The sequence below is a fragment of the Oryx dammah genome, unplaced genomic scaffold, assembly GCF_014754425.2.
Source record: "Oryx dammah isolate SB20612 unplaced genomic scaffold, SCBI_Odam_1.1 HiC_scaffold_13, whole genome shotgun sequence".
NCBI lineage: Eukaryota > Metazoa > Chordata > Mammalia > Artiodactyla > Bovidae > Oryx > Oryx dammah.
Window position 1 is genome coordinate 16,775,101 of NW_024070197.1, and position 24,353 is coordinate 16,799,453.

General features: G+C 52.0%; 2 protein-coding genes across 7 annotated transcripts in view; both read right to left on the reverse strand.

The window, feature by feature from the left end:
* Positions 1 to 4,763, reverse strand: part of ACTN4 (actinin alpha 4) — a 73,301-nt gene extending 68,538 nt beyond the window's left edge. For 5 of the 6 annotated variants that reach the window (XM_040252865.1, XM_040252863.1, XM_040252861.1 and 2 more), the window contains exon 1: positions 4,494 to 4,744. In XM_040252865.1, coding sequence (XP_040108799.1) covers positions 4,494 to 4,655 — 162 coding nt within the window. In that variant the 5' untranslated portion in view covers positions 4,656 to 4,744. Of the gene's footprint in view, positions 1 to 4,493 lie in introns of all 6 variants that reach the window. The other variant, XM_040252862.1, reaches the window with a different exon arrangement.
* Positions 4,764 to 11,101: 6,338 nt separating this feature from the next.
* Positions 11,102 to 23,919, reverse strand: EIF3K (eukaryotic translation initiation factor 3 subunit K). Its single transcript, XM_040252869.1, has 8 exons — positions 23,570 to 23,919; positions 22,571 to 22,669; positions 19,048 to 19,168; positions 17,678 to 17,752; positions 14,751 to 14,817; positions 14,592 to 14,669; positions 12,861 to 12,986; positions 11,102 to 11,170 (listed from the first exon to the last, which is right to left on the reverse strand). The coding sequence occupies exons 1-8, from the start codon at positions 23,626 to 23,628 to the stop codon at positions 11,139 to 11,141; spliced, it is 657 nt and encodes a 218-aa protein (XP_040108803.1). The 5' UTR covers positions 23,629 to 23,919; the 3' UTR covers positions 11,102 to 11,138.
* Positions 23,920 to 24,353: the final 434 nt, after the last annotated feature.

Consider the following 24,353-nt stretch of genomic DNA (forward strand, 5'->3'; position numbering starts at 1 on the left):
TGAGGCAGCCTGCTCGAGGCCAGGCCGTCAGCTGCCATTAAATGGAACTATTTAGCACCAGTTCCAACTGCACTGTGAGTCAGCTCCCCACTGCCAAAGGAGCCTCCTTGCTGGTCTCAGGGACGGTGTTTCAAAAGGCAGAGGGCAATCCTGCCCAGACCCTCGAGCACAGAGAATGAAACGAATTAGACGATGCAGTAGGCACCACTCCATGGCACCAACTGGATCGCAACCCTCAGCTGAATGGGTGTGAGTGGCTACGAGGGGCACTGCACTCCGGCCAGCCTCCCTCACCTCACCTCTTAAGCAGGCAGCAGGAGAGCCCTGTTTCTTGCTCTTTTCTTTAATTTTCACTGGAGTACGGCTGCTTTACAATGTTGTGTCAGTTTCTAATGTACAGAAAAATGAATCATTTTGTAAAGCGACTCCCTTTTGGACTTCCTTCCCATTAAGGTCACCACAGTGCGTGAAGCAGAGTTCCCTGTGCTGAGCAGCAAGTTCCCATTAGTTATCTATGTTCTACATCGTACCAATAGCATATGTGTCAATCCCAATCCCCCAACTCCTCCCACCTCTTACCCCCTTGGTATCCACACATTAGTTTCCTTTGTCTGTGTCTCTATTTCTGAGAAAAGCCCTGTTCTTAAAACTTGGGGCAGGGGGGAGTAACCGAGGACAGAAACTACCAGCTGAGTACCTTTCCCTACCCCTCTCCCAGGCAGGCAAAAAGAATACCTGCCCCCTTTCTCACATAGGGGTGTGTGTGTGTGTGTTTTAGTCGTTCAGTCGTGTCCGACTCTTTGCGACCCCACGGACTGTAGCCTGCCAAGCTCCTCTGTCCATGGAATTTTCCAGGCAAGAATACTGGAGTGGATTGCCATTTCCTTCTCCACTTCACATAGGTACAGTCTTTAATTCTAGATGACAACTGGGTCTGGGTTTTGTTTTTTTTTTTTTTGGTTTTGGTTTTCAGTAAGTAACTTATTCCATTTTTAAAAACTGCTAAGGATCTGCTAGTCTCAGCCAGTTCCTAAGAGGCAAGCAATTAAGAGTAATGGAACAAAATAACAGATGGCTACTTTGAGGTCTCTATCATCAGCCTAAAAGGAAAAAAAAAGAAAGAAAAACAACCCTACTTGGACGAAAACAAGACACCATCAGAACGTTCAAATAATTAACTCAAATCCAATAGAGCCCAAGCCAAAGGTCAGGGTCTAAACACTGAGGCCCTGTGAGCAGTCAGTGATGTTTCAACGACCACGCCAGCTTAGCAAAGGAGGCAGTTCCTCTTGCTGCGATGAGAACTTCGGGAGTGGCTATCAAGTGCCCTCACCTGTCCAGCAGAGCAAGGGTGGCAAGGCTACTCAAGCCTCTTTCAGAAACTGGGAGAGGGAGCTCTGGCCCAGAGCTATAATTGCTAAAGAATTTGCTCAAAGACCAGAACAGTCCTTCCCCCCACACCCCTGGAGAAAACATGTTGAGCCTTCCCAGATCAGAACTGTTGCATAACCTGCTTATCAGGTAATGCCTTGGTTACAAGGGTCCCCAGAAGGGCTTCAGGTAGATATGAGAACCACTGGGAACCACAGGCACCCTCTGACTTGGGCTAAACTTTGCTTAATTCCTAGAATTCAATTGCCACACGCTATAAGGGGCCTACAGCTGTCCTGGACACAGCTTTTTAGAGCGTGAGAGTACACACAGCACACTCACAGGACCGCCACCCTCTCTGTGGTCCGTGGCTCAGCCTTAGAGGGGCAAGAAGGGCAATCTGTCACTTGCCAAAGTGGCACTGCCAGGCAGGAAAACCCAGTCTGGGGAGGGGTGGGGGTCCTCTTAGAAGGAAGAAAACTGCAGACTCGTCTATATATTCCTTTCCATTACTCCTCCCATTTCAGAGAAGATGCCTGCCCCAAAATAGGTAGGCACACAGCCATGAAATGATATTCCCCCCAAAGTACAGTTGCGGGTAAATATTTGCTACAGTTGTATCAAGTCGGACACGCCAGGATCTGGCCCGTCTTGAGAATCTAAAACAGCTGGTCTGAGAGGGGCTGTGAGCCACCCTTTCCTTCCACCGTGCCTGGTCCCTGAGGATAGGATGGTGGGGGGTGGGGGTGATGACACAACCGCAGCCAGGCCTAGGGATGCCGGTGAGTCCTGGTTCCTGCTCCAGCCTGAAGGGTGCCCTGGCCTCACCCAGCGGGCAAGGGAGACTAACCACGGTGGAGCACATACCCTGACTCCAGAAGGGAGTGGAAGCGAGCAGAGGGGGTCACAGTCGGAGGGGAGGAGTCAGCAGGGGAGGGGAGGGAAGGCCCCCACTCCCCACCACCCGAGTCAAGAGACTCCAAAGCTCATTCTCCCCCAGAACCAGGAGCTGGACAAGGAGCCCAGGTTTTCTCAAAAAAAAAAAAAAAAAAACCACGAGCCCACGGACTCCGCCTTGTTCCCTTCCCAGCTTCCCAGGTCTCTGAGCAACTCTTAACCTTTTTCAACCCGGCATTGCCTCCAGCAGTAAATTATTGTTGAGACCGGAGGCTAGGTCTCTCCCCTCAAAAAGAATTTTTATGTCAGATTATCTCAACCCGCCCACCCGGAGGTAGGTGGGGCAACAGATAAGGACATCACCACGGAGCCGCCACCACCCCCCAACCCCCGCCAACTACCGATGAGGAAATTCAAGCAGAGGTTGGTAATTTACCCCAAGGTTAAGCCAGGCCCCACCCCAGGCTGCCTGGCACAGCTGTTCCTTTCACCCTTTCCCCGCCAGCCTGGGCTGCCTGCACGGAAGCCCCAAAGCAACAGCTCACACCCTCAAGAGGCTTCCAGCCACACTCAAACCCCTTGCTACTCTCCCAACACCATACACATCCACCCTCCTAGAATCACAGAAGGGACTCCCTCGACCCCTCCTCATTCCACAGATGACAGGACCACAGTGAGATCAAGGGTCTTGCCCAAGGCCACAGAACTGGTAATGAATCCAGGAAGAAAATTCAGGTCTGAAGAACCTGCAACGTGCCTCTAATTAAGTTAAGTACCTCCCACCCTCTTCACACACTTTGAAACAGCCCCCTCCCAAGACACACACCCACCTCAACACCTTCCTTTCTTTAGCTCTTCCTGCGCACGCTAAACCCTCTCTTCTAGCAGCTTGGAGCTCCCTGCTCTCTACCACCTTGGATTATGTGCACACACACACCTATACACAGACACACACCCCACCCTCTCTGCACCCCCCACTCCTTTTTATCTCCCTTTCCCCACTGTGACTCCCCCCAAATTGCGTCCACACCCCAACGTGCCACCTGAAAACAGACCCTGCTCTATAGCACGAGCTCTTCATCACCACCCCCAAAAGATAATTCTTCTGGACACTCTCAGCCCCTCCTCCCCAAACAACTTGTTCTCCCTTCACAACACATAAACACACTCTCCAGTCCTGGGACGACACCTCCAGAAGCCCTCACCCCCAAATTCCTCTCTAGGTCTATCCATCACACACTCCCTTTTCTAATGAGACTTTCATTACTCCACACACCTCCCTCCCACCATCCGCCATTCCGACCATTCTCTCCCGCCTTTCTCACCTCGTTCAGGCTACCTTTGCCTCCGGCAACGCCAACCCTTTGCTGAGCTTTGTCTACGTTCCATCGATTCTTCAGAACCCCTCCGCAGAATACTCCAAATTCTCTCTATCCCTCTTTGGCCTCTCATCAAGGAGGCCTTGGCGTCACCAATAACTCTTCTATCTCCCAATCTGCTCCTCTTCCCTGTAGGACAGGGCACCCCTGATAATATCTCGCTCCTTCAAAACCTCTTATTCACAGCTTCCAGACTTCTCCCACCAGAGCCAGAGTCCAGACCTCCTTAGCAGCCTCCCCATCCTCACCCACCAAGCCCTGGGTCCCTTCACACCCACTTCCAGAATCTTCATCCCCTTTAGAATGAAAGGGGCTTCATCCCTGGGGCTCCCATAATTCCAACCCTCTTCAGAGGATTCTGTAATCCAAATTACGCCCTCCATACTCCAGCTCCTCTTCGGACTCCCCCGATGCCGAATTCTATCCTGACCCACACATCCCAGCCTCCCCCTTTTCCCTCTGACCATCTCCAGTCCATCCTGACCCTTCCATCCCGCCTCAAACCCAATTCCGTTCTTGAGTCTTCTCCAATCATCCCGCCGATTTCCCCTCATTCCCAGGCCAGACGCTCCAATTCCTTCCTCGGGCTCTCTGATTCCTAGTCTTAGATTTCCATATCCCCTACTCAGCCGCCAATTATTTTTTCAGACTCCCAATTCCCCGCTCAAGTTCTGCAACTCCTTTCCAGGACCCCAAACCCCTTCCCAGACCCGCCGATGCCTTCTCAGGACGCCCAGTTCTCAGCACAGACCCTCTGATCCCGTCTCAGGGTCTCCGAGCCCCTTCCCGGCCCCTAGCCTCCCTCGGAACCCCCCCTCCAGCCCGTCGGGCCCGAGGGCCACGCACCTTGCGCTGCTGCTTCTCCCAGGCCGGGTCCAACAGCAGGTCCCGGTCCCAGTCGTCCTCCTGGGCCATGTAGTCTCCCATGCTGCCCCCGCCGCCAGCGCCATTGCTCCCACTGCTGGGGCCGTACTGGTACGACTGGTTCGCCGCGTGGTAGTCCACCATTCCGCCGCCTCTCCCGAGCCCGTCCGCTCCAGCCTCTGCTCCCGCCCCTCTGCCCGAGCCGCCGCCGCCGCCGCCGCCGCCGCCGCCGCTTCAGCCGCCACAAGCCCGCCCTCCGCCGGCGCCTGCGCACTGCCCGCCGCGCCTGCGCACCGCGCCGCCGCCGCCGCCGCCGCCCTCCCGCGCGCGCGCCTCCTAACCCAAAAGACCCTGAGACTCCGCCTCGGGGCGTTCGGAGCCTGCGCAGAGCGCGCTTCCCCGCCGCCCTTCAGCTCGTGGACGAGCCGCGCCCCCTGCCCCGCGGGAGCGCGCCCAGCCTCTGCGGGTGGGCGGGGCCAGATCGCGGACGATTGGTAAGGCGGGTCTCGCCGTCCGACTAAGAAAACCCGCTCAGGCGTGGCACGGAGCCCATTCAGCAAGGAAAATTCAACAAATATTTATTAAGCGCCTGCTGTGTGCGTTGCCACTTAAACGAAATAGATAAAACTCCCTGCCCTCGCGGAAGCTTCTAGTGAACGGAGACAACAAACAATTTTCAGTACATAAAATATATGTTAATATATTCCAAGGGGATTCGCGTTACGGAGAAAAATCAAGCTGAAATGTAAATAGAGTAGTCAGGATAGGCTTTGCGGAGGAGGACATTTGAACAAACACCGACGGGATTCACGAAATGGACATGGGAGTTAGACTGGAATAGATACTGGCTGACTCGAGAGTTATCAATAGAAGGTTTTGTGGACTTATCTATCTTCATTCATTCATTCAATAGACACTTATTGAGCACCTACTGTGTGCCAGGCACTGTTCTCAGGTGCTGACGATACGGTTCTGAGCATAAGGGTGATCAGTTCTCAAGTAGGTAATGCGGGGGGTGGGGCGCAGCAATAAATAAACAAATAAATACAGATAAATGATACTGTCACATTAAGAGGTGTCTCGAGTGTAAATATCCAAAGCTGAGCCCCTGATCTTCCTCTCAAACCTGGTCACCCCATGATCATCCCTGTCCCAGTGAATGGCGCCTCCATCCTCCCAGCTTGCAGGCAACAGAGCTTGCATTCACCCTGTGTCCTCTTTCTCCTCAAACCCTACATCCAGTTCTTCAGGAAATTCTGTCAGTTCCATCTCCAAAGTACGTATGCGATCCACTCACTTCTCCCTCCCCTATGGCCACACCTGGTCCTGTCCACCCTCGCCTGTCTTCACTTGGACCTCTGCCACAGCCTCACCGTCTCTCTGTTCCTCCACTCACCACCCAACTCTTTCTCACAAGAAACCAGAAGGAGCCTGCAAACACCTGAATCAGGTCAAATCCCTCTCTCGCTTGCTCAGAACCTTTCCCTGGTGCCACACGTCAAAGTCAAGGAAAGGAGGAAAGGCTGCTGGGGCGTTCCTTGTTCCAAGCTGGCCCAGCCCAGTTTGTTTGTTTGTTTTCTGGCCCAGCTTTTGAAACCACTGAGACTCCTGGGGTTTCAGTCAAACCCACAAGGTCTATCTTCCACATCCTGATCATGCTGGTCCTCGTGTCTCTCCCAGCTCACCTCCCACTCTCCCCTCCTTTCTGAACTTTCACCACAGTTGTGCCCAACTCTTTGCAACCCTATGGACTGTGGCACACCAGGATTCCCTGTCCTTCACTATCTCTCGGAGTTTGCTCATACTCATCTCCATTGAGTCAGTGATACCATCCAACCATCTCATCCTCTGTCACTCCCTTCTCCTTCTGCCCTCAATCTTTCCCAGCATCTGGGTCTTTTTCAACGAGTCGACTCTCCTCATCAGGTGGCCAAAGTATTGGAGCTTTAAGAACTTCAGCATCAGTCCTTCCAATGAATATTCGGGATTGATTTCCTTGAGGATTGACTGATTTGATCTCCTTGCTGTCAAAGGAACTCTCAGTGAGAGTCTTCTCCAGCACCACAGTTTAAAAGCATCAATTCTTCAGCGCTCGGCCTTCTTTATGGTCAACTCTCATATCCACACATGACTACTGGAAAAACCACAGCTTTGACTACATAGACCTTTGTCGGCAAAGTGATGCCTCTGCTTTTTAATACTCTGCCTAGGTTTGTCATAGCTTTCTTTCCAAGGAGCAAGGGTCTTTTAACTTCATGGCTGCAGTCACTGTCCACGGTGATATGGGAGCCCAAGAAAATAAAACCTGCCACTGTTTACACTTTCCCCCCATCTATTTGCCATGAAGTGATGGGACCAGAGGCCATGACCTTAATTTTTGAATGTTGTTTTAAGCCAGCTTTTTCACTCTCCTCTTTCACCTTCATCATGAGGCTTTTTAGTTCCTCTTCCCTTTCTGCCATTAGGCCTCCTAACTGTTCCTCCAGCATACTAGGTAGCTCCAGTCTCAAGGCCTTTGAACATAGTGATACCTTGTTACCACTGCCTGGAACACTCTCCCTAGATACTGGATCCCCAAGGCTCATAGACTCCTCTCCTGAAGATTAGAGGAAATATCACCTCCTCAGTGAGACCTCCCCTGACCACTTTTTTATAAATAGCATCCACACCTTCCCAGCTTTATTTTTCCCAGAATACTGATCACCACTAATATACTAATATGACTGCTTTATTTAGTTTCTTTCTCAAGAATGTCAGCCCACGATGGTAGGAATCTTTGTTTGGTCATATTCCTAGTCTCTGAAACAGTGTCTGGCACAAGATTGTTTGTTGTTTAGTTGCTAAGTCGGGTCAGACTCTTGTGACCCTCTGTCCATAGGATTTCCCAGGCAAGAATACTAGAGTGGGTTGCCATTTCCTTCTCCAGGGGAACTTCCTGACCCAGGGATTGAACTCACATCTAAGGTAGAAGCTTAATAAACCCCAGATGAATGAATAGACTTAAAACCATGGTGAGGAATTTGAGTCTTTTTTATTGATATATAATTGACATATAATGATTTGATTATTATTATTATTTGCCTGAAAAGTTTTGATTTTAAGTGCAATGGGGCCATATAGTGAATTTTATTCTAAATACAATGGGAAGTTAAGGAAGACAGTAAGCAGGGCTGGGGTCTGATTTAACTGTCTACTGGGTCCTCCAGGTGCATCAGGGGAATAGACTGTAGAAGGTGGAGTGTGCTCAGGGAGCCCATGAGGAGGCTGCTGCAGCGGTCCTGATGAAGCTGGACAGGAAGATGGAGGGTAGAGGAGGAGAGCACTGTGGAGGAAAGGAGAAAGTGGAGCCTCTACGACTTTAGAGTCATGAATTTGTTGGGGGTGGGAGGCAGAGGTGAAAAAGAAAAAAAAAATCCAGACTCAAGATGGCTCCTAGGGCTTCCCAGGCAGTCCAGTGGGTAAGAATCTGCCTTGCAATGCAGGGGACACCGGTTCCATTCCTAGTACGGGTAGATCCCACATGCCATGGGGCACCTAAGCGTGTACACTGAACTACTGAGCCAGTGCCCTAGAGCCCACAGGCTGCAGCTCCTGAAGCCCGTCAGCCCTAGAGCCTGTGCCCCGTGAGAAACCACCACAGTGAGAAGCCTGTGCACCACAACGAGAGAGAACCCCCACTAGCCGCAACTAGAGAAAGCCCGCACGCAGCAATGAAGACCCAGCACAGCTAAAAATAATAAATAAATTCTTAAAAAAAAGAGATGGTTCCTAAGTTATGGACCTGAACAACAGTATGAGAACTGTACTGAATTCAGGGATGGCCATGAGGGAAATTGTTGTTAGGGAAAGCAAGAAGGTAAGGGTTTGACTAAAGGCAGGGTCTGACACAGGACAAAAGGACTGAGTCACAGTCACCTGCTGGGGAACGGGGATGAGAAGACACGACTTCTCCAGGTTCGGGAGCCACCAGGTTCTCTCATCTTCTCTCAAAGGCACTGGGAGAGATCCAAGGACAAGCGAAGCAAGAGGATGAGGCAGCCCACTTTCCCACGGACGGCCATGACCCTGCCAAACATCCCAGCAGTGCTGACCATTCCCAAAGCAGGGCTGGGCCGAGGCTGGGCACCTCTTCCTGCCTGACCTGGAGAACAAGCCCGGGACTCTCAGGCTGGGCCTGCTGGGCAGGGAGAGTCCTCTTCTACAATGGACCTTCTGCCCCTCCCTGTCTGCTCCCGGTCGACACTGAGAAAACCCCTAGACCCAGGGCTCAGAGATGAGGTCCCCAGCCAGTGAGGTTTAAATGAAAGGCTCCCTTTAATTGTCAGCTTTGAGGCCACCTCCCAGAAGCCATCCATGGAGAGTGAACTAATAACAGCTACTGTTTGCAGTGGGTTGAGGGACAGTGGGCAGGGGCTCTCAGCTGGCAGGGGGTGATTCCTACGTGAAGGGGTATGGCCAGGGGGCCCTGGGGTTAGGTTCACCATTTCCACATCACCATTTGGTAGAGAACTTGTGACTTTTTTTTGTGACTTCAGTCGGAACTTATTAAATGCCATATCCCGTTATTGGGAATTCCCCGGCAGTCCAGTGGTTAGGACTTGGCGCTTTCACAGCTGTGGCCCCAGATTCAGTCCCAGGCCAGGAAACCAAGACCCCACAAGTGTCTTAATTCTGCAAGCCACATGGCCAAAAAGAAACAATATATTAGACAGTACATTTTGAATTAAAAAATAATACTCTATCCCATTATTAACCCTACTTAGATGAAAGAAAGGAGAGAGGGCTGTGACCTCTCAGGGTGGGAACATGAGCAGGTTCTGGGATGCTAGAGGTGACTGTGGAAGCAGCTGTACCAGCAGACCTCAGCCCAAGTCACCACGACAGGTGACATGCTGATGATCTCAAAGCCCTGAGTGCAACTGCTGAAGGGGGTACTCTCCTTACTAACACACCCAAAAGCCACTGGGCTGGCATCTAAACTGTCTTTCTGCAGAGCCAGGCCTGTTAGCTGCTCAAAGGGTGATCCTCCTAGGACAGAAGCAGGTTGTCAAAGCAGGACAAGCCGTGGCCTCCAAAACACTTAAAGGTCGTTTCCTCTCCCCCTGCGGAATGGCCGTGACCTGGTGTGCCAGCTTGTATCCTACACAGGGGCACTTGCCAAGTCAGCGAGTGGGAGTGTGCCCACCGAGTGGGTGCTCTTCTGCCGATGGACACAACTAAATGGGTGGGGGACAGCGTCCAGTGTCCCCTCCTTCCCCCCACCCCATAGAGCTGGCTCCCAAGTCCTGAGCTGCAATAGCACCCTTTGTCCCCGGATTCCGGCACGCCCTAGTTCCTGGCTCCTGCTCAGGTCTGGATCTCGGCGTAAAGGGTATCCTGTCCTGCCCTGGCTTAGAGAATGATGGGTGTGAGTGCCGGCCAGCAGGGAGGGCTGGCAGCTCTGGCGCTGCCCTTTCTGCAAGCAGAGTCCACACACCAGGGCATGAGAGTGAGGCACTCCCTCAGGGCGGGCTACCCATCTATTGAGGCATCTGACTTCCTCTCATTTTCCCTAAGAGGCAGTCACTGTTGTGCCTGCTCCTTCTTCCTGCAGACAAGCTCAGAGGTGAAAGCTCAACCAGTCACTCCATCAGAATGTGTGGAATACCTTACCAAATTTGAATAACCAACCCAAGGCTAAGACTTAAGGATGGGGGGAGAATGGCCTAGCTGCAAATCCCAACTTTCTTAAAGTCTCACCGAAAAGAATGTTGGGGACTAGTTCCCAATGTGGGGCGGGCAGGGCGGAGGAACAAACTCGCCTGACTCTGAAAGGAAGTGACTCTGGTTTGCTCAGTGCCAAGAACAGGCTAGGTCTTGACCTGTAAACGTCATTGGCCAGAGCCCATGGAATCCTTATGATTCTGACAAGGGATTCCCTGGTAGTTCAGATGGTAAAGAATGTGCCTGCAACACAGGAGACCCAGGTTCAATCCCTGGGTGGGGAAGATCCCCTGGAGAAGGAAATGGCAGCCCACTCCAGTAACTCTTGCCTGGAGATTTCCATGGACAGAGGAGCCTGGTGGGCTACAGTCCATGGGGTCCCGTAAGGACAGGACTGAGCGACTAATACTTTCACAGGTTGAGCAAGCAACCAGAATCCTCCCCCACTCACTCTTCTGGCCACTGCCCTAAGGCTGCTTGTGAGGCCCAAGGGTAAAGGTGCTGCCCCTCCCTCTCCAGGAACCCAGGGGCCGCACCTGTTAGGTTTTCGGGAGGACAGGAGAGCCCAGGCTAGCCCCAGGTGCAGGGCTGGGCTACTAGCTCTTACTCACACCTTGCTGACTCACCCACAATCCATTCATACCCTCCGTGCTGACTCATGGCTGCAGGCCCTCCACCTGTGATCTGATGGGTCAGGAAGGGGACGGTGGAGGTCAGCTGCTGGGTCTGGGCAGAGGAGCAGATCCGGAGAGACAGAAGCTCTGCTGCTGGGTTGAGGGGTAGGGGTGGGCAGACAGAACAGAGGTGGCCCCAGCACCAGTGATACGAGACCCTGATGGCAGGTCAGGGAGGGGCAGAGGCAGGAAGTCGAAGGGGAGACAACAGGCTAAGAAGTCAACACATCTTTATTAAATGACTGCAAAGTTACTGGGAGGAGGCCATGATGCTGGACACACCTGTTGAGAAGAAAAGGGAAGGCCACAGTCAACGTGGGAAAGACACAAGATGAACCTCCAACCACCAACTGCAGCGCCCACAACTGTTTAGGGGCCTTGTAGACTTAAACAACAGGCTTAGAACAATGCCTGTTTATTTCTTTTTTTAAAGTCTTTATTGAATTTTATTATAATATTGCTTCTCTTTTCTTTTCTGCTTTTTGGTTTTTTGGCCATGACACCTGTGGGATCTTAGCTCCTCGATCAGGGATCAAACCCGCAAACCCCTGCATGGGAAGGCAGTCTTGACCACTGAACTACCAGGGGAAGTCCCAATGCCTGGATTTTAAAAGTATGATTTGCTATCTTCATCACCATCCTGATAACATTTACTATGGTACTATTTGCGAGATGGGCTTCCCTGGTGGATCAGTGGTAAAGAATCCACCATCTGCCAATACAGGAGACAAAGGTTCGATCCCTGGGTAGGGTAGATCCCCTGGAAAGGGAAATGGCAACCCACTCCAATATTCTTGTCTGGGAAATCCCATGACAGAAGAGCCTGGCAGGCTACAGTCCATGGGGTTGCAAAAGTCAGGACACAACTGAAGCGACTAAGCAACAATTTGCAAGATGCTCTAAGCGCTGGACTTGCATCTCATCCGCAGAACCCTCTGCTCCAAGGAGTTCTCACATAGAACCCCAACTCGGTGGGCGCATCTCATTTAGACTGAAGGTCCGCAGCCCCCAGGTGTGGAGATGACTGCCTGCTCAATCTTGTTCCTCAATTAAATAGCAATGTAGTCATTTTGTACTCAGAGGCCACAGTGTACCAGTCCTTATCTTTAACACATCAGAACCACACTTAAGAGGGCGAGGAGGAGACCGAGGGCCTAAAGGAAGCAGCCCGTCCTTGCCCCGCCAGTTCTCGCTTACTCCAGGACGCCTGCGCAGTGGGAAGGTGAGACAGCAGGTTCGCTCTAGCTGAGCAGCCACGGGAGTCTGTGTTAGTTAATGTGATGGTGACAACGAGGGGTAATGTTTAGTGAGCTGCAGGACTGGTTCTCTGCTAAGTGTTGCACATGCAGTGTCTCACTTCACACTCATACCCCAGGGGGTGGGTACTGCAGGATTATTCAGTTACTTACAGTACTGGCACCTGCCTTATGGGATTGACCCGAGGACCAATGACTTTAATAATAAAAAGTGTAAAGAACTATATGGAGTTAGTCATAATTCTTGGGCTGTGACACCCCCCACTTTCTAGATGAGAAATGAGGCACAGAGATGTAAGATCGCTTGCCTGAAGTTACACAGATGAATAAAGAACCCGGATCCCACCCAGCTGCCCATGGCCTGCACCTCCTGGTAGGTGTTCTGCTGCATTTTAAGGGATGCCAGGGCTGAGGCTCCGGGCCAGTGAGGGTGTAGGGACACCCTGCCGGGTCCCTCCAGGCCCTGGGAAGTCTTGCTGAGCGCTTCAGAGCAGGATCCGGTGCCCAGAATTCCAGGGAAGGACACCAGGACCCTCCGCCCTTTCTCCCCAGGGAAGGTGGCCTGCCTGGGACAGAAGAGATCAGGGGAATCTGGCAGATACACATTTCTTGGCCCTGAGTCAGAACTTATCTACCTGAGTCCTTGGGGACCCAGCCCTGCTCTCTTAGAAGGCCCCTCCTCAGCCCCACAGTCTGAGGCTCAGGCCACTACTCACTGTCAAAGTCGATCTTCTCCACGATGTTCTTTGGCTTAATGCTCTCCTCCTGGCTGCAGATGAAGATCTGGCCCGACTCGTCAGCACTCCAGCCGTACTTGCTCATCCACACCTTTAGCTGGCTGTCTGCAGGGGACACAGCAGCGCAGGGGCTTTGCACAGGATCCCACAGTACTGGGGTGGGGGGCGCGCTCAGGGTGTCTTCCTTGCCCGCCTTGGGCAGATCTGGTCTCAGGCTGCCAGCCTGGGGCTCCTACGGTTCATTCTCCAAACAGCCGCCAGGGGGAGCCTTTTCGCTTTCTCATCCTTCCCACTACAGGGCTTCTGAGTCTCCTTTCATTTTCTATTTACCTCTTTCTCCCAGGGTAAAAGCTCAGCTCCTAAAAACAGCAGAGCGCTTACTTCTCTGCTTTCCCCCCATCTACATTGAAATGGCTTCGAAATGATGATTTCATCATTACCAAGAACAGTAAGCTTATGGCACGATGTTCAAGAATTTCTTTGCAGCTCTTTCTTGCCTTTAGAAAGGGGCAGCTGAGGATGAGATGGTTAGCTAGCATCACTGATTCAGTAGACGTGAGTTTGAGCAAATTCCAGGAGACAGTGAAGAACAGGGGAGCCTGGCATGCTACAGTCCATAGGGTCTCAAAGAGCCAGACAGGACTTAACGAGTGACCACCACCAAAAAAAAAAAAAAAATTTCTGGCCAGAGAAGTGTTCTATAACTTGAAATAATTCTTTAAGGGCTGTTTCATCCCTTTCTGATTTAATTTCACTTTTAAACACATAAAATATCGACCCAATGTAAAGCACTTAGTATAGTGCCCGACATAAAGTGTCCAAAAAAGTTAGCTTCCACTGAAACAAACAATGTCCCACCTGGCTTAAAAGGCAAAACTATTCAAAAGGTGCTCAGAGAAATCTCTTCCCCACCCGCCAACTCTCCTCCTGTTTTCACCCTCAGCTCCCAAAAAGTAACCATTTTCCTTGTTTTAAAATTTTTCCCTTCCTGTATTTCTTTTTGCAAAATGAGCAAAAACATACTTTTTTTTTCTTTTTAGAGGGATCTTTAGAAATATAAATCTAATCATGTCCTCCTCTGCTCAGACCCTCCAGTGGCCTCATCTCACTCAGGATAAAGGACGAAGTCCTCAGGCAGGAGGCCCTTCAGTGCCTGAAACCCCTCCCCCAACCACCTCTCTGCCCTGACACCGCCCCCTGGCTCACCAAGCCCTGGCCAAGGGCTCCCTGGCTGTTCTCTGAGCACAGCATCCTCACATTCACTCTGCCCTCAGGCTGCCCGCCTCACTCCAGATGCTGCGCCTCCACCTCCTCGTGCCTCTGCTCCCTCACTCCCCACCCTGGCGGCCCTCTCTAGCGGCTGTCATGCATGAATTCCACTAGACTTGAACAGCTTCATTCCTCATCTGTTCTGTTACGTCCATGAGAATGAATCTAAGCCATTCTGTGCTGTTCACCGCTGTGCCCCCAGGGCCTTGAACAGTGCAGAGTGGGCATTTAACTAATTTATGCAGAGTAATCAATGAATGCTGTAGGATCTCTGAAAAGGAAAGGGAGGTGTTATACTAATTCCTTATTTCCTCTCTGGACTGGGCCTTAATAACGACCTGGTAAGGCAGGAGTGAGCCCATTTGAGGAACTGGCTGAGGCCCACTACCCTGCTCACCCTGACCTCCTAGATGGGCACTAGGGACCCAGAGAAGGCCTTACCTGTCAGATCCCCGAGCATCTCAGCCAGGAGCCAGCGATCGATGTGTTGATACGTGATGCCCACGACATGGCAGATAACTGCGGAAAGACGAAGGGCCACTCTCAGAACCTGCTGCCACTCCCTCCCCTCAGGGAGCCCAAGCTCAGAGAGGAACTTACATTTTCGGACAGAGTCTTCAAAGCCGGTTATGCCTTCCAGGAGGTCCATGTTTTCATCCAGGGCTTGCTGTGCGGGGAAAGATGATGTCCACAATAACGTTAATATCAGTAATGTCAAGGGGACCCCTCGGCAGTCCAGTGGTTAGGACTCGGCACTTTCATCGCCAAGGGCCTGGATTCAATCCCTGGTCAGGGAACTAAGATCTCACAAGCCATGTGGCCAAGGAGAAAAGTTATAAATAATGCCAAGATTAACTCCGATAATAAAATAAGCGAACACTCTGGCATTCACCCCACATGCCAGCCCTTCTTCTATATGCAACCTTATGATGTTACAATGCTGGTTTTTCTCCCATTTTAGAGATGGGGAAACCAAGGCTCAGAGCAGCTAAGAGATTTGCCCAAAATCACAGAGTGGGGTTTGCACCTGGCAGGCTCCCCTGGATCTGCCCATCACCTCCTCCCACTCACCCCCTCACTCCAACCGCAGGGGCTCCTCACTGCCCCTCAGACATGCCAGACACTCAGCCACCTCAAGGCCTCAGCACTGGCCAGGGGCGGGAAATCCAGCTTTGGCTGCTTTTTTTTCCCATGAAATGAGAGAGGAGATAGATGAGGTACCTGCACTCAACCACCTCTTCTCAGATCTCACCTAACTCAGAGAAAAGGGCAATAGCCCTACCGCGGCCCATGAGCACCACCCCACAACCTCCTGGGAACTACCTGTCACCTCCTCCCACTTACCCCCACTCCAACCCCAGGGGCTCCTCGCTGCCCCTCAGACTTGTCAGACATCCGCCCACCTCAAGGTCTCACTGCTGGCTGTTTCGGGGTCTGGAACTCTCTTCCCCCATGGCTAGCAATCCCACCTCCTTGAGGCCTCTGCTAAAATGTCACCCTCCCAGCAAGGGCTCCCCCAGCATCAGGGAGGGAGCCGAGGAACCCACTAGGACAACAAGAGGGAGTGGCCAGCTCGGCAGGAGGAAGGTGGGAAAGCAGCTGGGTGGGAAAACAGCTGGCCTGGAAGCCAAGAGCACTGGCTGGGCAGGTGAGCTGGGGCCTGAGAACTTCCCACGGGATCTAGCAATGGGGTCGTCACTGTGGGTCTCAACAAGAGCGCTTCAGTGGCCTGTGCCTGAGTCAGGCGTCAGAGGGCTGGCCACAAAAGCCTGAATGGCATGGGTTCATGTGAGCAGAGGGATAAGACAAGGCTGAACACAGGCAACCTGCCCTGATTCGCCTGGGATGTGAGATTTTGTGCTATAAAACCGGGAAAGCCCCGGGCAGACTGGGACAGCTGGGGTCCCAGCCAGGAGCAAGGCTGGAAGGGGAGCAGAGGGAGGGGGCGGTGGCAGAGCTGGTGGGGAGTGTGGAGGTGCAGGGGGAATTCTTTTTTATGTTAGAACCCACTGCAGCGTGGACGTGTTGCATGGGGATGGAAATAGTGTGGGAAGGTCAAGTTTACAGAGTGGGGAGAATGGCTGGTGTGACACCACTGAGTGGGCGAGAGGGCAGGAGGTCGGGGCACTGGAGGAGGAGGGACAGGTCACCCGCTAGAGCAGAACAGGGCTTGGTCAGCTGCCGGGAGATGCTGGGTCGGGGGGGCAAGTTCTGCTTTGGCCACTTCTATTTTCCCATGAAATGAGAAGCCAGATCGTAGGCTGAGGTGAGGAGAAAGGCGGTGGGGAGGAATTGCGGAGAGCCATCCAAGAACACGGGGAGGGAAGCAAGGACCAGCTGTGGGTGGGCACTGACAGCTCCTCTCCAGCCTCCCGCAGCCCCAGGAGAGGAGAGCATGGTTTGTGAAGGAGGAAGCAGAACAGAGGACTGGAGCTGCCGATCAGGCCCAAGAATGTCGGGTCGGCGGCCTCATGGGGGCGAGCTGGGAAGCGAGGGGCAAGGAGGAAGTGGTCAGAGGGTGGAAATGTTTGACCTTCACGGGCAGAGGAGGCAATTGCTGATGAAGACAAGTACAGGTCAGTAACTCCCGGACTTAGCTGGGGAGCAAAATCACCAGAGATAATTGCTTAAAATCCCTAAGCCAAGACCGCACCCAGACCAATGACATCAGATTTCATGAAGGCACAATTCAAGTATTAGTATCATATTTGTTCTTTTTTTTTTAAACTTCTTAGGGATTCAGTGTGCTGAGAACTGGTCTCATCTTGGATGTGAGGGGAGGGAGTGAGGGGCTCAGGACCCAGGGAGAACAAGAAATCTGGAAACTGAGAAGTCAGGGTGATGGAAGGGTCACAGACCTGCCCTTTCAAGCATCTAAGAATAAAGAGTGGCTGTGAGTTACATTCTTCACGAAAATAAGCAGTCATGGAGTGGGGTGGGGCAATATCAACAAAGTGGGGTAGGGTATGATAAGATAGGAGCTTCAGGGCTGGGGGGCTGTGGGAGGAGGCGCTGGGTCTGGGAGTGGAGGTGAAAGCTAGGAGGCTATGTGGACTCTCACTTGGGACACCAGGTCCAGTTAGGACAAGAAAGGGGGAACAGTATTTACTCTTTATTCAACTGTTATTATTTGGCCATGTCCCATTGCTGCAGGATCTTAGTTCCCCAAGCAGGGTTTGAACCCATGCCTGGTTCGGGTTCCACTGTAGTGAAAGCACAGAATCTTAAACACTGGACATCAAGGAAGTCCCCTGGGGGTAGAGTATTTAGAGGACAGAGGACTTTTGCTGGAAGAACAGGTGCCTGTGTGTGTGAGAGAGAGAAAGCCTGAACTTTGTCAGCAGAGGAGGACTGGGGTGTCCTGGCTCCAGGTGGGGATGACCATTCCATGCCATCCCACACGCAGAGTTCTGAACACAGGGCCCACTGTCATGGAGGACACCAATCAATGTGCGTGGTCTTGACTTCCAGCAGCTTTTTCTACACAGCCCAGTCACCACCTTACCCTGGGGCCCCAGGGAAGTTACCCAGAAGGCCTGGAAGTGGCAGGTCTCCAGCAGGTCTCCGAGGTACAAAATCTGCCGGATGGGCCGTTCTTCTTGCTAGGGGGAGGCGTTAAGGGCAAAAGGCCTTCCAGACAGAGGAGGCAGCTGCTGCGCCCAAGACTGCCCCGCCCACCTCCTGCTCACCACAGGGTGTCTGTCACAGCAAAAATGAGCAAGAATCTAAGGATCCAGAGATGAGAACAACTCAACAGGGGCCGCCTCACACACTGAGATTGAGTCACGCCTTACAGAACTGACATGGAAAACGTGATAAGACACACCTCTAGCAAGATGAAAAAAGCAAGATGCAGAAAGACATGTGTAACAGCCCATCACTGGTAGGGAGGAACGGGTGTATATACACAGGCACACCTGCACTTCTGTATCCGTAGGCTATCTGTGGAAAGGCAGAGGACTGTAAACAACTGTGGCCTTCAGGGAGGGGAGCGGGTGGCCGTGGGCCGAGTGGCCATGGGGTGAGGAGGGAGGAAGCCTTGGTTTTTTCACGGTATACTCTGCTGAACTTTGAACAGTGGATCGTATGCGGTTTTTAAGCCATCAGAACAGACCTCTGGGGGAGGTGGACTGTCTGTCAGAAGGCGGGTGTCCCTGTGGACACATCTGGAAGAGCAGGTTCATTGAGGAAGACATTTCTTGGCCCAGCTGCCAATGAGTAGGCCAGTTCAGTGGTATCTCATTCAACATCTCTTCACTGGAGACCAGTGCTGTACCAGACAGACACTGGCCAGTCCCTGGGGATACGCAGAATGAAGGGAAGCTGACAAGCCAGCTCTTCATGGCTCCGACCTTTGGCCTGGTGGTCTTTTCTCGGCTAGGAAGCCTCACGGGAATCTTTCTAAAGCATGTTTCTCTTTCTCCCCCTATCACTCTGCAGCCTTAATGCCTTCTTCAGCTCCCCAGTGCTCTTTCTGAGTCTGACCAACTCTGTGGCTAAGCCGAACGTCCTCTACTGACTCTAACACGGCACCGAGCTCTTTTCTTCTTCTTTCCCTACATACGCTCCCCTCTGCCTGGATCACCATTCTCTACGAATCACCTAATTCCTCATCTTTCATCTGTTCCCTCCTCCAGGAAGATGTCCTGGCTTCCAGCCAAGTTCAGGTGCCTCCTCTGGCCCCTCACACCCCAAGTCCTGACTACTCCAGAGAGGACGGGTCTCCCCCGCTAGACTGTGAGCTCCTTGATGGTACTGTCCCAGCCGTGGCCAGCCCGGGGCCAAGACCAGAGCAGGCAATCGGTGTCTGTGTCCGAACTCAAGACCACGGCCCTGTGAGTCTGTCTCCCCTGCTCCCCCTCTTCCCCCAGCCCCAGCCCGGAAGCGGGAAGGATACGTGGGCCTGGTCAATCATGCACTTGCACAGCGTGAAGTCGGTGTGGGGCAGGTTGGTGAGGGCCTTCAGCAGGATCTGGGCGGTGACCGTGGTCTGGAAGAAGGCCGGGTTGAACTGGTACCTAAGAAGGGAAACAGAGATGCAGAAGCAGTGCCATCTCCACGTCCCTGGGCCTCACCAGGTGCCAGGAAGGCTGCTCGCTGCTTCCGCCCGGAGTCTGGGAGCTGAGCATGACTGCGCTCTGATACCAACCACCCCACTGTCTGGCTGGGACCTTAAGCTCCCTGACGCCTACTTTCCTGCTCTGTAGATAGAGACAGTTAATCCTCACAACCACTCCGTAAGGCAGACAGTGTTGAGTGATTCCAAATGAGTGCATAAGTAGCAGCGGTCAAGCCTCTGGAGCCAATTGCCTGGATTTAAACTTCACTGCTGAGTGGCCCTGGACTACTTTTTTAAAAAACAATTTATTTTTGGCTGTGCTGGGTCTCTGTGGCTGTGCGTGGACTTTTGCTAGTTGCAGAAAGTAGGGGCTACCATCTAGTTGCAGCATGCTGGCTTCTCTTGTTGGGTTTCCCTGGTGGCTCAGATGGTAGAGAACCCACCTGCAACACGGTTCAATCCCTGGGTTAGGAAGATTCCCCTGGAGCAGGGCATGGCAACCCACTCCAGTGTTCTTGCCTGGAGAATCCCCATGGACAGGCTTCTCTTGTTGCAGAGCACAGGCTCTAAAGCTCTCAGGCTCAGGAGATGTGGCTCACAGGCTTAGCTGCCCTGTGGTATGTGGGATCTCTCTGTACCTGGGATCGAACCTGTGTCCCCCTGCACTGCAAGGCGGATTCTTAACCATAGGACCACCAGGGAAGCCCCGGCATGGAGAACTTAAAATAAGCAGACTTCCTTGTTCTGGAAAGATCCCACATGCCACAGGGCAGCTAAGCCTGTGCACCACAGCTACTGAAGCCCCCACGCCCTAGAGCCTGTGCTGCACAACAGGAGAAGCCACGGCAATGAGAGGCCTGCGCAGCTCAGCTAGAGACTAGCCCCCACAACCAGAGAAAGTGCTTGCACAGCATCGATGACCCAGCACAGCCAAAAATACAAACAATGAAGTAAGATTCTAAAAAATAGTAAGTGCTCTGTGCATCAGTTTCCTCTCTTGCAAGAGGTGAGAATAAACCACTGTATCGGTACCTCCCTGGTGGTCCAATGGTTAAGACTCTGTGCTTCCACTGCAGGGGGTTCAGGAAACTAAGATTCTGCATGCCAGTGTGGTACTGCCACAAAAAAACAAAACAAAACAAAAAACCCAACTGTATCTACCTCACAAACAAAACATAGCATCAAAGTGAGTTAATACAAGAGTTATAGCACAGGAGGCACCGCACGGGGCGTGCTCACTAAGCAGTGGTTATGACCACTAACGAGCTAAACGACCTCACCAACACACACACTGTCTCCATCTTACAGGTGGCAAAGTCGAGGTCATGAAAACTCTACACATTACAAAGCTGGTAGCTGGGCTTCCCTGGTGGCTCGGTGCTAAAGAACCTGCCCGCCAATGCAGGAGACACAGGTTCAGTCCCTGGGTCAGGAAGATCCCCTGGAGAAGGAAATGGCAACCCACTCCAGTATTCTCGCCTGGAGAATCCCATGGGCAAGAGGAGCCTGGCAGGCTACAGCTCATGGGGTTGAAAAAGCGTTGGACATGACTTAGTGACTAAAACAAGGAACAATAACGGTGTGTCCATAAAGCATCTAGAAAAAAGAAACCAAATATCCACCGACAGGGTAACAAATAATTAGGACCTGGCTCCACATGGACCACTACACAGCAATGACAACCAACTGCGGCCACACAGGAAAAGCGTGGAGCTCACAAACCCAGGGCTGAGTGCAAGCTGCCAGACGCGGAAGAGCTCTAGTCGTGCGGCTACTCTTATGTTCAGTTCAAAGCAGGCACACCTGAGCTAAGCGAATCAGGATGTGTATGTGTGAACATGCACCTGCAAGCGTGTGGTAAATTCACACAAGGCCAGGCCACGAGAGCACAGGAGTGGTCACCAGGGTCACCAGGTCAGCGTGGTTGGCACAAAACACATAGGGCAAAGGGCAGGGGTGCTGGCAACACCCATTTTGCAGTTGGGCTGCTGATTACATAGGTGTTCATTTACAACTCCATGTTAAACCATATACTTGTTTTCTGCAGCAGCCTGTATGTGCGCTTTGTCATGATTTTTATTTATTTTTTTACTTTTTGGTTGCACAGCAAGGCATGAGGGAGCTCAGTTCCCCAACCAGGGATCTAACTTGTGTCCCCTGCAGTGGAAGGCTGGAATCTTAACTGCTGGACTGCAGCCCCTGTAACTAAGTTTTCAAAAACCATCCCTCCTCCTGCCCCTACTTCCTGGCTCCCTAGTCTTGCGCACTGTATCCAAAACAGATAAAGAGGTCATACAATTCAATACCAAAAATCCCCCCAAACCCTGTCAGAAACTTCTGAATAGATGCTTTTTTCTAAAGAAGACACAGAGATCGCCAACAGGCACATGAGAAGATGCTCAACATCGCCAAACATCAGGAAAATGCAAATCAGAATCACACACCTGACAAAATGGCTATCAACAAGAAGAAAACAAATAACAAAACACTGGCAAGGATGTGGAGGAGAGAACGCTTGATAGTGGCATGTCAATTGGTGCAGCCACCATGGAACACAGTAGGGAGGTTCCCTGTAAAATTAAAACTAGAACTGCCACATGACCCAGCAATTCTACTCCTGGGTATGTGTGTGTGTGTGTGTATATATATATATATATATATATATAAAGAAAACAATCACTAACTTGAAGTGATACACGCCACCTCAGTGTTCTCAGGAGCATTATTTTCAGTAGCCAAGATCTGGAAGCAACCTAAGTGTCCACTGACAAATGAACAGATAAAGAAGATGTGGTGCATATAAACACATACACACAGTGGAATATTATTCAGCCATTAAAAAAAAAAAAAAGGAAAAAGAATGAAAATCTGCCTTTTCAACAACACGGATGGACCTGGAGAATATTATGCTTAGTGAAGTCAAGTCAGACAGGGAAAGGCAAACACCACGTTTTCACTTATATGTAGAATCTAAAGAATAAAACGAAAGCAACAAAACAGAAACAGAGACCAAACTAGTAGTTATAGATGGGAATGGGGTGGGGAGAGGCGAGATAATGGAAGGGGATTAAGGGGTACAAAATATATATGAAATAAGTAAGATACAAAGTCACAATGAACAGCACAGGGGCTATAACCCCCATTATATAATAACTCTAAATGGAGTATAACCTATGAAAATACCCAAACATTATGTTGTACATCTAAAACTAATATAACATTGTAAATCAACTAGACTCCAATTTTTAAAAGAGAGAGAAGTCACATCCTGCAGGTTACCCCTCACTCCCACCCCACCCAGTGCTGGGAGTGGCAGGCTGCCGACTATGGGAACGGGGTGGGAATGGAGGCAGATACTCACAGTTTCAGGACAGCCAGGTTGGCTTCCAGATCATAGGCATTTTCCTTGGCCTGTGTCTCCACATAGCGCTCCAGGGTGGCCAGGTTCTCAGGGTTGTACCTAGAGGAGAAACAAGATGAGTGAGCAGAGACAAGAGCTGAGGCCAGTCACTCCCATGGGGTGGGAGTGGGGGCGACTGTAGCCTGCTCCTCCTCCTCTTCCTTTCCTCCCTTCCTCTGTCACTGGCCACTTGCTCTACTCAAATATTGAATCAGCTCTATAATCTCTCATTAAACTTATCCATATCCCTGACCTAAGCCCCAGCTCTAAACCCCATCAGAGCCCTGTGTCTTTTCTGAAAAATTCCTCCACAATCTCTGAGCCAACCAGCCCTTGTAGCCTGTACATCTGGCCTCCTGGACATCTTTGATATCCACCCCTTCCTCCCATCCCCAAACCCCACGCTGGTCCAGCCCATTCTCTCCTGCCTAGTTTTCCCCATCCTAGCCCCCACCAATCTACCTGTGCTTCCCCCATCACCGCCTTGACCACTCCTGGCTATCACTGTCTACCGTCCGGTTTGTCTGAACTAGAAACTCCCTGAAAGCATGGCCAGTGGCTGTCTTTGGTTATCTCTGGTCCGCACCATTGCCCAGAATTCACAGTGTAGATTTTAGTAAACATGTGTTCGATGAATGAAATGAGGGGGGAAGGGGAGCCACAAAGAGGCACCGAGAGGCTCAGTGAGACTGAGGAGCAGAGAGAGAAAACAGAGAGGCTGAGAGAGAATAAGTTAAGCAGAGAGGCGGCCTTAAGGCAAATAAGCGGACTGAGCGGCAGGCAAGGCCACCTCCTGCCTTTAGGCCTATACAATGCTGTTTTCTTAAACAACTGCTCCAGACTGACTGAAAAATCCCACCCCTGGGCAAGCCCAGGATGCTGACCACCTCTTGCTGACTCCAGAAAACCCTCTCCTCCACCCTTTTTGGCAAGATACGCTCCCTCCGACCGGGCTCAGACCTGTCGATCCCCTTGAGCAACTTGCCCACATTCGCTCTCATCTGCTCAAACATCGCCATGACTGCTGCCGCCTCCCACACCAGGGCTAGAGCCGAAGACCCCGCCGGCAAAGCGTCCTCGAGGACCGGAAGAGGAAGAATTGGTGGAAACGGAAACTACGTAATTGTTTTCTCTCCAGCCCCGGGGGCGGTGAATCGTGCTTTGGGTCTAGCTGCGGCTGCCACGCTTTCCGGCTGCCGCGTGACTTCTTCCCAGCCGGCGCAGTTAGCGCGTGCGCATACGCTCTACTCGAGCAGAAGCTACGGCGCGAGAAAAAGACCTAGTCTAACCAAGTGCGCAGGCGCCTTCTCGCGGCGAGCGGGCGGGACTAAGCTTTTCCCGGGCCTCGCGTATCCAGTTATAGACCCTGGCGCGTGAGCGCGGACTTACCGGGAAGTAGACTGATCCGTGACGGCGTGCACGCACGTTGCGTTGCGCGCGGCTGTGAACTCAAAACTGCTGGGGTTCCATCAGTACAATCCTTTTGGTCCATGGGCATGTGCCGAAGAAAGTGCCCTCTGAGGTCCCCTTGGCCTCTGAGGCAGGATCCTGAGCTTCGCAGTTTTAAGTCGTGAACCTGGTCCCCCACACTTCACCCTAACGCCGAGGGTAGTGGCCCGCAAAGCTGTTGTGCTCAGCTCGGCAGGGGCGGAGGGAGGGGCTCGTGGACCCCGCTAGATCACGCCCAGTCCCCATAGGCTCCAGTTCTGTGGGTGAAGGCGAGCGCTCCGCATGTGCCATCCTT